Source organism: Capsicum annuum, chromosome 2 (assembly GCF_002878395.1).
Source record: "Capsicum annuum cultivar UCD-10X-F1 chromosome 2, UCD10Xv1.1, whole genome shotgun sequence".
NCBI classification, from domain to species: Eukaryota; Viridiplantae; Streptophyta; class Magnoliopsida; order Solanales; family Solanaceae; genus Capsicum; species Capsicum annuum.
The window spans coordinates 136,703,033-136,714,881 of record NC_061112.1 but is presented as its reverse complement, the minus strand read 5'-3'; the positions used below and the strand labels follow the sequence as shown (position 1 = coordinate 136,714,881).

Below are 11,849 nucleotides of genomic sequence, written 5' to 3'. Positions count from 1 at the left end.
TGTGTTGTGATTGTGTGTATAAAATATTGCAAATTGCATAAAGAAAGATTAGAAGCCAGAAGCAAATTTATTAAAATAAAATGTCTGAAACTCTACTAAATTGTTAAATGTGATCTTTTTTTCTAATTAATAAAATGTTGTACTGGAATATATATATATATATATATATATATATATATATATTATATATTATATATATTATATTATTAAAACACAAACATCAAAATGCTAGTTTTAAAAAAATCACTTCTATCGTTTTGGAAAATACCATCACAATCTCAAGTATTGATAGAATGTTTCATTGATATTTAATTCGAAGTAGCCTTTTTAGAAGTATGCCAACATACATAAGTATTCTTCCTTGTCTTGACATAAACATATTTGCTCACGTTATAAAAAAATTAAACTTTTAACACCAATGAGGGAAATAAACATACTTCCACACGTAATTTTCTTACTTGTTAGTTACACGTATTTTTTGTGTTTCAAATATTTAATAAACAATCTCACTTAAGAATATTATTTTATAACTTCAAAATTTAATGTAAATGAAGTGATTTTTACAATAATAATAAAAAAAAAAGTTGATCTATTTTCAATTTTTAACGAAGTGAGACATGTCAATAATATTCTACCTTTTGAAGAAATACAACAATTTATGCAAAAGCATCCACGTAAGACCCATTCTCACATATCTAAATCCCCTACTATAAGATTTGTAAAGTTTGTTACTCCAAATCTTACTAGTAACTTTTCCTCGTTTCCCTTATGAAGGAAAAAGTCACTATGTCCAGCATAAACTGTTGCTCCTTTTGACTTATCTTGTTAAGGTAAAAACAAACTTCCAAGTGAAAAAGCGATGTAACTGAGTGGAATTCTGATCAGTCACCATAACGTTTCATCTTCAAAGCCAATACAAAAACAAAGAACAGATTAAGCTCTTTCTTACTGGGGTTCCGCATCTGTAAATGCTTAAAACACATCTACACCACTTTCTGCAGTATCAGTACATAAATTTATGAGCAGCAGAGATTGGGTGATTTACCAACAGATCTAATCCCGAAAGCTCCCCCCGCCTTAAGAGGTCGAAAACAAATTACATTATTGTACAGATAATCAAAGGGAAGAGAGCACACTAAATGTGATTGCTTACACAGATCGATATCTCCACCAAAGATTCCTCGTGGCAAGCATCAGTCAAACTGCCATGTCAGCATCTTGAACTCATACATTGTGTCCCCGAACCCAAGTTCAAATCAGAGAAGTGTGTCAAATCCACAGCCCAGAGCATTCCCCGTAGAGCTGCTTCAAATAATCCACAAGCATGCTTTCTTATCATTAAGCTTCTTCAACTAATCAGCCTCGAAATTAAACTTGAAGAACTTTTGTGGAAACCTATTCCGCAGCAACAGGCTCCACTCTCATCTCTCCACTATCCTTCAACCCAAAATGAGGCTCAGATGGGAATACAAACATCGTAGAAGCTGCAACTGATGGTTGAAAGCCAGCTGAATATCGTACAGAGGTCAATGTAATTTTAGGAAGCTGCTGAAAACCTGACGCAAGCGGTACAAGCTTGTAACCAAGTATGTGCTCAGACTTTGGCAAAATAAAAGTTGAATCATTATGAGGCCCTGATAAAACAAAACTCTGTGAATCTGCTAAAGAGTATTTCACCTCCTGAAGAAACTGTGTTCTGTTAGTAATTTTGATGGAGTATGTAAATGGATTTCCAAGAATAGCATGAGGAGGACAATCTAAACTCACGATCAGTGGAGGTTGCTCCACATTTACATCAGGTAGACTGTGTTTCGTTACAACTGCAGATGCTGTGCTACAAGTAGCCAATCTTTCTCCATCTCCGTGATCCCTTCTCCATCTCAAACACACAATACCCATGTTAAGATTAGGAAGATTGACCTCAGGAGTGACAGCAAAAACCTGTTTAAACTCTTCTCCTGCCACAAGCAGCACAGGTTCTTCCGGGTCCTTACTCTTACTTTTCACATCACAGGTGCTAGCATCAACTGCCTCAACGGACATGGACAGCAAGCGCAAAGGTACTTCTGTGCAGTTCTTAGCACTAACAACTAGCATACTTGTTTCATTCAAAGGCAGACATGGTATTTGATCAGAATCAGAAACTGATTTGGTCTTTGACAGCAGCAGTGGTTCCCTTCGAAATGGCAACATAAAGCGATGGCTCATCACAACAGCAGTTTTACCTTCAATTTGCAAGCTTTTGTGTACATGAGCTCTCTGTGAGCTAAGTTCCGTACTTTGAGGAAAGTAACCCAGTGACACATAAAGCATGATAGGCTTGGGACGGTTCCATCTAATTTCTAATTTGCAGGACCATGACTCTCCCTCATTCAAAAATGGAACAGAAATCAATCCAAAAGAGGGCTGGATTTTTCGAATGTTCTCTGAATTAGAAAGATCTTCACTTTCTTGTCCAGATACTCCAACAAGTTCCACATGAAGATTATCTGATGAAAAAGATTCTGCCTCCCTTGGACTAAGCAAGCCACCACCTCTTGTATCAACAAGGTTAATTTTCAATTCACCTGAGTGGACGCTATGGCCCTTTGAGGTGATAATCACAGGAACAATAAAACTCTCCCCGACCAATGCAGGGCCAGAAGAATCTAACTTTAGATCCACTTGTGGATCTGGTTCTTCAACTTGAACGGCCTTCTGACCGGAGAAAGCCAGACCAGGATCCTTCATCGGTATAGTTTGCATTATGTCTTCAAACTTCCAGAGGGGTAAATCACTCATGGAGGCAGGACTTTCAGCTCGGCAACAGATAGTAAAATGTTGACCCCATCTTGCAGTAACATAAATGCATTCCAGCTTTCCACTTTGCTCTGCATTATTCAAATGTTATCTCACTTTAATGTGCACTAAAAAGGCATATTTTAATTAAAAACTGGGCATATTTTAATAAAAAGGCAAGCTTGTTCGCTCAATCAAAGACAGTTCAATTCGATCTTAGCCGATCTAAGGTTTCCCCTCTCTCCGGCACCCTTTCGGTGCACTATAGGGAGAGCACACTGGGCCTGCCGCTTTCTCAATCGAAAAGAGTCTACGATTAGCCTACTGAAGGATTCCATCTATTACTTACATCATTTTTTTTCTCAAGATCAGAAATCGAAATTAGAGAATTCTTGCATGAAGTCATCCATCCTTCCGACAACGCATTCAATACTCAATTTTGATCAATGGTAGTCCCACTGGATTTTTCTCACCTCAGAGAAGTCTTAGACAATGAGATTCCCTCTCTCCCTTCTTGTCTATATTGGCAACAGAAGGACTAAGCTGGCTGATGGATAAAGCACTACAGTGGCAGTGGATTAAGTGTTTCAGTGTGGGCAGTAGCTGGAGATAATGTGTAACACTTGTTATAAGCTGATAACACACTAATTTTCCATGGTGCAGAAAAGTCAAAGGTGCTTTATTTGAATCTTATTCTACTCATCTTTGAGGCTAATTCATCACTTGATTAGAATATAACCAAGAGTATTATTTACTCTCCCCATGAAGGGCCGGCTTGACTCAGCTGTAAGCTTGTTTACCGGGGTGTGCCAGGTCCTGGGTTCGAATCATCCCTTCAGCGAAGCTGGGGTGAGGCTGCCTAGACATCCCTTCCCCGACACCCACGGAGTGGGTATGAACCGGGCCGACCCATGAAGATTCCAATCTCGAAGAACTGGCAGCAGTACTGGGAAGCAAGATTGGTCCATTTCCCTCAACTTATCAGGGCTTTCCATTAGGAGCTAAGCACAAGGCAACATAGGTTTGAAATGGGATCATAGAAAACTTTGAGAAGAGACCAGCTATTTCGCAATAGTAGTATTTGTCCGTGGGTGACAGATTGACATTGATTAATAGCACGTATGACAGCTGTCCAACACTCTTTATGACACTCTTCCCACTACCTAGCAAGGTGCCAAAGCAGTTGGACAAAATCAAATGAAAATTGAAGTAGCAAGGAATATCTTCCTATTTATTTTAGGAGAATGCTGGTAATGCCCTACAACACCAAAGATGCCCATGCAAAGTGTGGACAAGGAGAGTTGGGAAAATCCATCCAAAGTATATGACAAATGGTTCCGGCATCCATATTTATAGGGCTAAGAGAATCATAGATTATTTGACAGGACTCAACTACCAACCCCTCCTTAACACTTAGGTGCTGCTTAAATCTTTACCCAATCTGAGAAGCATCAGGCAGATATAAGATATTGTTAGCTCCCTAAACTATGTGTGGAAGCTGATTCCTTTTGGTAAATACTCACATCCAGTCATCCGCTGGATGCCCATAAATGAAATTTCTTACTTTATATCAAATAAGGTAGGATGGATAGCACTTGAAGGCTGCAGAAAGGGCTTCGCAACAGCTAAGAGCTTGCGAAAGGCCAAGAAGACAAGTCCAGTTAAGAGTTCAAGAAAGGGCTTAGAATGGGGCGTCCATAAGATCATACAGTTAATGAGTAATTAACCACAAATTGACAACAAAATCCTCTAAAAAAAGCAATTAATTTATATCAACACCTCAGGAGCCTTGGTCTGTTGCCCCATGGAGAAGAACCACGTCAAGCGATGTAATTTTTATCATTAGGACTCAATGGGATGAAGGGGAAAGCTTACAGTATGGTCCCTAACAATCAAATGGAAAAACATAGAGAAACCAAGAAAAATCAACCTCAGGAAGGAGGCGCACAGTCAAGATAGAAGATCCAATCTAGACATATTACACATCTGTCATGCGCTCACTGGCAAGTGCAACTGAAAAGATGGAAAGTCTCTAAAGAAGAGGTAATTCATATGGAACTCAAATGATGAGACACAAAAGTTTCATTTGACAAATTGGGACATGGCCACATTTACATCAGGTAAGATTGGATCAGAGTAAAAGATTTGATGGTCTTATCAGAATGTTATAATGGAAGTTGCTTTTGGAGATCTGGGAATGAGATGGCGTCATAGATGATTTGTCAGTTAATTATGGGGCGGGGTGGGGGGGATGGATGATGTTTTTTCTATGGGATGAATATATTCATTTTGACGTGTTCTCCAATCAAACATGAAATAGTTCAAGCGTGGAGTTGCAACAAGTGAAAGTAGAAGTAGTCAACTTACCAGGTTTCACGTTGTATGTGAGCCGCAGCCATTTGTTTGTGCGAAGTTCCAGGGTGGTAGCTGTCTCCACTCGACGGCCAGGCTGCAAACAGGATATCGCAGCTAAATGGGATCTTTGAGCATTGACAATGACAAAGTTACACTCAGACTGATTAAATTGGATTTCTAATTGATCAATCTCAACATTAAGAGGCAGTTGAGATAGAAGGGAGAGGGAAATCACTGTTTCTGCACCATGCTTAACTACTTGTTCATGAAACGCAACTGAAGCAAGAAGTACTGCTCTGAGGGGACTGACGAGATCAATCTCAAGATAAAGGGGATTATCAGCTGTTACTATGAGGCTACTGTTTTCTTCTGTAGGTTCACTTTCTGATGCTCCTCTTATTACTGAAAACACTTCATTGTGTATTATTTCTCTCTGGGCAATACTTGCAGGCCCAGCTGGACCACAGTCTCTTTGACCAGCCACATTAGTAGATACTGGTAAAGCAGCCATTTCAAGAGAGTACTCAATGAAATCTTTCACTACAGCACTTTTCCTTGAGCAGTCTCTAAGGTAACCCAAGACATTCCATAATAGAGTTACCCATCCCTCCTGTCGATAAAGACTAGCAACATTCTCAAAAACTTCTTTTGCGTGACTATATTCATCTACCGTGAAATATTCTCTAGCCATTTGGAAACCGCAGAAGGCAGCCATCCGAGAGGCTTTATCTTTGTTGTATGCTTCAAAACATCTTTTAAGGAGAGCAATAATTTCATGGGAGTCCCGGAATCTCTTTCCTTCCGCCAGAGCGTAACGGGCATATTCTTCATCACTAAGACTGCAAATGAATATGTGGAGAAAGAAAGGAGTGAGAAAACAAAAATTACTGAACTAATTTAATACAAGTAAATCACCACACTCACGATTGCATAACAAATGTGTCTCCAAACTCCAGTAGTTTTGCAAACTGACCAATATAAGCAGCAGCTGTCACAGATTCAGCATTCCCATCAACCTCACCAGAAGTCTCAGACAAAGATTGCGCAAGTTCAAGGGAAGAATTCTTTTCCTTCAAGTAATGAGCTGCTAGCTGTTTAAATTAAAGCTAGATAAGCAAGCATATGAATAGAGTCGTATGGTTCTTGAGCTACAAGGATAAAGCAGGTAAAGTAGTAAATACAAAGGTATAAAGGAAGTTAGTTCAGCTAAAGATGGTTCTTTCAGCAAAAAGTAAAGATTAGAACATGGTTGCTGGCAGCATGTTTAGATAAAGCATGCCAAATTACTCCTTGAGGCCTAAAGTTGATGAATCTCATCTCCCCATTCATTGAAATCTTAGTGAGGGAGCAAGAGACAATAAAGAAACTAGGAGTCATTTTCCAATGATAATGGGCAAATATTCAACTACATTAAGTCAGCATTTGTTTAACAATGACAAAATCTAATAAAGAACTGGTGAAACCTGCATCTTGCCATCATCTATGGGGAAAAGTGGAACGGTATAATAGAAAAGAAGTTCCATGTTACTTGGTTCTAGTTCCTCAAATTAAGACGATTCATGTCTCATACCCAATAGTAATGCCAGGAAAATGGAAATGTCATTTGTGTTTGATGTGGAGGTCTGGGGGAGTTAGCTTGTAATGCCCACTTCCACATCCAGTTAAAAAAGAAAACCGTCCAGGAAAGTTAAGGACTTGAGGCCTGCTAGTATTTGCAACAACTCTCTATATGATGGGAACTTTTTGGGAAGATGAAGACCAAGAAAGGCATCTGGATTATTGGAGAAAGTGGTGAAACACTTATTTCCGTCTTGCTCTTAACATGTTGTGATTTTTTCCCTCATAACGAAGAAATCCCCGACGGCTCAGTGGCAGACGATTCCAAAGTCGGTGGATAATGGGTCCATCCCTCCACCCTTCTCCACTTAATGCTGAACTTTTCTCTGTAGCAAGATTCAAACCCATGTTGTGCCCCTAACCCACAAATCACAAGTTGCGCTCTTACCACTAGAATACTAGACCAACGGTCTGCAGGTCTCTAACATAGTTGTGAATTAAGATGCAAATCATTGTTCAACTTTAAGGAGCTATAAACTATCAATTATCATCCACTTTGTCCTTTCTCTAGTGGTTGCATTCAACAAAGTAAATGTACTTTTCATGATAGTTAAATCTTATCTCCATATGTACTGCTCTATAGGTGTGACATTACAATGAATGAAGGTGACAAAAAGAGAAGATAAAGACCTAAAATCCCATGGAAGGAGCTATGGCAAAAGACTTTTTGATGAAATAATTGTAACTGTCTCAAAAGACCTGCAACCGCTATGGAACAATCTGAACTGATAAGGATCAACATAATGAGAGTACTGATTCATAGACATGATACCACCTAATTAAGATTTCAGTCTTTGTTCTTGTAGTTGCACTTACATTAGATCCTATTTTTTCCATGAGTCTTTTTATTTTGATACAACAACAACAACAACAACAAACCCAGTGTATTCCCACTTAGTGGGGTCTGGGGGGGTAAGATGTACGCAGTCCATACCTCTACCTCTGATGAAGTAGAAAGGCTGTTTCCGAAAGACCCCCGGCTCAAGGCACAAGATATCACACAAACACATAGTAGAGTCTTTTTATTTTGATAGACTTGTATATTAGTGCAAGGAGAAGTGATAGATTTACAAGACCACTCCTAATGAAAGGGGTCTGAAAAGAGCAGAAAGGATATATAAGATTCATATAGTGAACTCCAACGAATTTGATTGACGCTTAGTCGATTAGTCATTTGGGTTACTAATCAAACACGCGAACCACAATAAACGAATAGCTTAACAAGGAAGGCTTTCCAACCTGGAAGTAATAAGCTGAATGAAATTCCCACTCAGTTGCTCTATCAGTAGCGTCAGGAACCGAAGGGGAAACATGCTGAGAAGTGACAGAGCTTGTCTCCAGTAATTCAGCAAATACTAGAAACTGCCGACTTAACCATTCCCAATGAAGGAAAATAACTTCTGGTGCTCCAACAAGCTTCCTGTAAGAAGCATAATGCTGGCGGAACCAGACAATTGCCCCTGCAAGTTTTCCACCATGCAGCAACAATGTAGAAATCTTGAAATGCAGTTGCTCAGCCACACATTTGATCTCAATCAACCTTTGAATAGGAGGCAATCTAGTTGATGCTGCCACCATCTGTATCATTTATAGGTCTCTATTTATATTAACCAAAAGATGCAAAATAATGCAAAAGATGTTTATGCAACAGTTTAAGGCTCCAAAGCAATTAATCTGCTACAACTCGGGCAATTGGCTAAATTATTTCATATTAATGATACTATTAGCTCAACTTGTTCATATACAAGTTGAAACTGGTAATTACAACTCATCCACCCTTCTATGCAATTATTCTTAAGAGAAGAAACATTAAGAAAGTAAATCAATGAGTACCTGTGCAACTATAACCAAACAAGAGAAAGGAGACGCACTTATCTACGGCGGTCAGCTATTCCCACTACATGGATGGAAATATACCGCCTCTTGGTTGCTTCTGTGGATTTTTATTTGGATAAGATGGTTCGCTTGGATTTTAAAGATAGTCAGACATAAAAGAAATAAAAAAAACAACTCAAGCAATAAACTTGGTTCTGTTGAAACATGCAAGCGAAGCTCTAACAACTCACATCCAATGGTTATAAGTGAACAGGAGTGACTATACACCTAAATGAGCTTCAGTAAGAAATACAGCAACACACGGATGAGAGACAGAAAAAGTTCTCCAGATTTTTCACCAATGAATCTCTCCAACATTATTATAATTCGCTCAATCGACCACACCAATGCAGTCTAAGGGATAAAGGGGTTCTCAGAAACTCCAGCATCTTGTCTCTGCCATTTATAGCCATTTGGAACTTTGACTACACTACAATCATCTACCAAAACAAAGAAATGATAGATCGAAAAGAAACTAACACTCTGTTCGCTGAAGTTCTTTGTAATGTAAAGGAGACCTTGTCTAAAATGCAGTAAGACTCTATCTCAAAATTCTACAGGTCAAGCAGACTAGCATATATATATATATATACCTCTCGCACTGCATGATAGGCATCCTCATACAGCCGTAATGCTTCAGTCCAATCTCTGCAGAATTCTGCATATACAGCAGCCTGTCACAATGTTAAGAAGAGCATAATCATGACATAAGAAAAATTCCAGGAATAATGAAAAAAATAGAATAAGGGCACAATAGCTAGTTTCTAGATCAGTATTTAATTAATAAGATGTGAAATATTAATTTTATGTTGTATTATACCAACAAGGTTGCGTAATTGGAAACAGTACTACAAGGACAACGCGTATTGAACTTCAAAAGGAAACTTTACTTTGAAACAGCATCGGATATTCAGCTCAGCAGAATGGAAATTTTTCTTTTCGAGACGTGCTTTAATTCTTCTTCCTTCATCCTTATAAAAAGAATTAGCTAATTCTGAAAATGTGTTTCCCAACCTGCAATAGGTATCTCAAATAAACAACACCACCAGGTTCTTCAACTACATTTAGCTATAGTATGAGAAAATAACTCCATGCCTGATCAAGGACTGTTGAAGCTCTGTTTCGCTTGGAACAAAGATGATAACATACTTAGAATCCAGTTCTGCACGCTTTCTGAGAGCAATCATACGGTCTTCACTTAGATAATCTATTTCAAAAAAGCATCACAAACGATTCAAATCCTCAAACTGTGGGAAGATGGGACAAGAATAGGAAAAAGTTGACGTAAGGAAAGACCTCCACAAAAAAGGGAGCAAGTCAAATAAAGTTTAATCATTCTACTCATTCTTTATCCAAATTTTATTGATTTCTCTGTTTCAAACACCAGTAGTCAGAAAAGAAAAATTACACCCATAACTTCTTCTCCAAAAAAAAGAAATTACAACTCATAACTAGAGTCCCTCTGAATTTGATGAATATAATTGCACCCAACTAATTCATTTGCTTCAACTTACTGTGAATTTCATACGTCTAGTTAACCATTCCTAAATGTAGCTCAGGGGGTTAAATTACCTAAATTAGCAACCAAACAAACAGTGAAGGTATTGGAAGTCAATTAAGAATTTCCAAGATGGAACCCAAATTGGAGCTAGTGTCAAAGTCTAAACTCTTCCACATGAAAGCGTATGAGTTAAGAAATTGTGGTTAAATGGCAAGTAGTCATTGATGTAAGAAATCCATAAGCAAATAGATCATAAACAGATAAATGTATGAAAGGCTCACTCACCCTTAGAATTTGATGGAGCAACAACCACCACAACCAATTTAACATTCCTTCCTCGTAATACGCCTCTGTTCATTCAGCACACGATCTTAATCAGCTCTTTTAATCATTAAACGTCTTAAAATCAGTATATATGAAGATATTTTCCCAAACAAACACTGGAAATGATCCAAATACTACATTTTTGATGAAAGAAGTAATTGGAAAAAGGACAAAAGAAGCGTACTTTAGATTCTCAAGATCGGTGCAGACCTGAAGCCACTGAGCAGGATCACCGGAGACGTGATCGGAGCTAAAAAGAGCGGCAACGACAGCGGGAACTCTAGTTCGATGTTTGAGAAGCCAATCTTTCTTTAGAATTCCAGCAACAGGTTGAGGTGGAAGAGAAGCGTCCTTTGGAGGTCTGGATATCATCGAGATCTTAGAGAAATCGGGCAATGCGAGAGCATTAAGAGGGGGCTGTTGGGAGTGGAGGTGAGTAGTGACTGTAGCGTGAAGGTCTGGACAGCCGACGAGAGATACTAATGCTACCGGCGGAGTTCGGAGTTCTTCTGGATACTCTTCCATTGCTTTTCGTTGCTCCGATGTGTTGCAGAGCAGAATTTACAGAGATGTGATGGAGATCTTGGTGGTGCAGATATGGTCGGACCGGAGTTTGGGACTCGGCTGGGTTTGACTCGGGTTGATTTCAGTTGGGAGTTGGGAATCACGATTTAGATGTGGGAATGGATTCATGATTTTGGGCCGGCCCATGTAAAGGGAAGCTAGCCCAATAATTATGTACATGTTAACTACCGGGAAAGGAGATTGACACGAAAATTGTCACTGAACTTTTGGAAAAATTAGGTAAAAATCTTTTATAATTATATGGTATGGGTAGTATTTAAAATAATTACATTTTATAGGTAATTATTAGATAAAATTCAGTTTTATGTGGGCCCATTTATACAAATATAATTTATAATATATATAACTAAGGCAAATAAGATTTTCTCTTTCGTAATTAATATTTTATTCTCTCTCTTAACTTATTGGAGAGATATGAGGCAAAGGTTACTCCTTCAATCTTATTGGATGTTATAGGCGGCAGAAGGTATTCAATCCAAATTCTAACTTTTTACTTAATTTTATTTTTTTTTTGCTGAAGATTGTGAAAATTTCAAACTCTTTTCCATTGAAATATCAAAAAATATATCTTTTTCTATTTCTTCTCACAATTTTTCTATAATTTTATATTTTCAACTACACGGTAGCTGTATTTTGTCAATTAAAGATTACCTTGAAGCTTTTTTTGTCCCTAAAAACTCGTAGAGATTTGATTTGAAGATTTTGATGGTAAATTTTATATATTTACGGATATACAGATTTGTTCTTCTTTACTTTTTTAAGTTAATTGGTCAAATGTATAAGAACAAGGTCACTTTAAAATCGGTGATGACCC

At 38.1% G+C, this 11,849-nt stretch overlaps 1 protein-coding gene across 2 annotated transcripts; it reads right to left on the bottom strand.

Annotated features, from left to right (window-relative positions):
• Positions 1-866: 866 nt before the first annotated feature.
• On the bottom strand, positions 867-11,139 carry LOC107859751 (trafficking protein particle complex subunit 11). 2 transcript variants are annotated; one of them, XM_016704844.2, is made up of 9 exons: positions 10,635-11,139; positions 10,412-10,476; positions 9,721-9,832; positions 9,516-9,639; positions 9,219-9,299; positions 7,990-8,328; positions 6,058-6,224; positions 5,146-5,972; positions 867-2,870 (listed from the first exon to the last, which is right to left on the bottom strand). In XM_016704844.2, the coding sequence occupies exons 1-9, from the start codon at positions 10,973-10,975 to the stop codon at positions 1,396-1,398; spliced, it is 3,531 nt and encodes a 1,176-aa protein (XP_016560330.1). In that variant the 5' UTR covers positions 10,976-11,139; the 3' UTR covers positions 867-1,395. The 2 variants fall into 2 exon arrangements, with proteins under 2 accessions (XP_016560330.1, XP_047263100.1); XM_047407144.1 differs by having other exon boundaries at positions 10,661-10,802.
• Between the last annotated feature and the right edge of the window lie 710 nt (positions 11,140-11,849).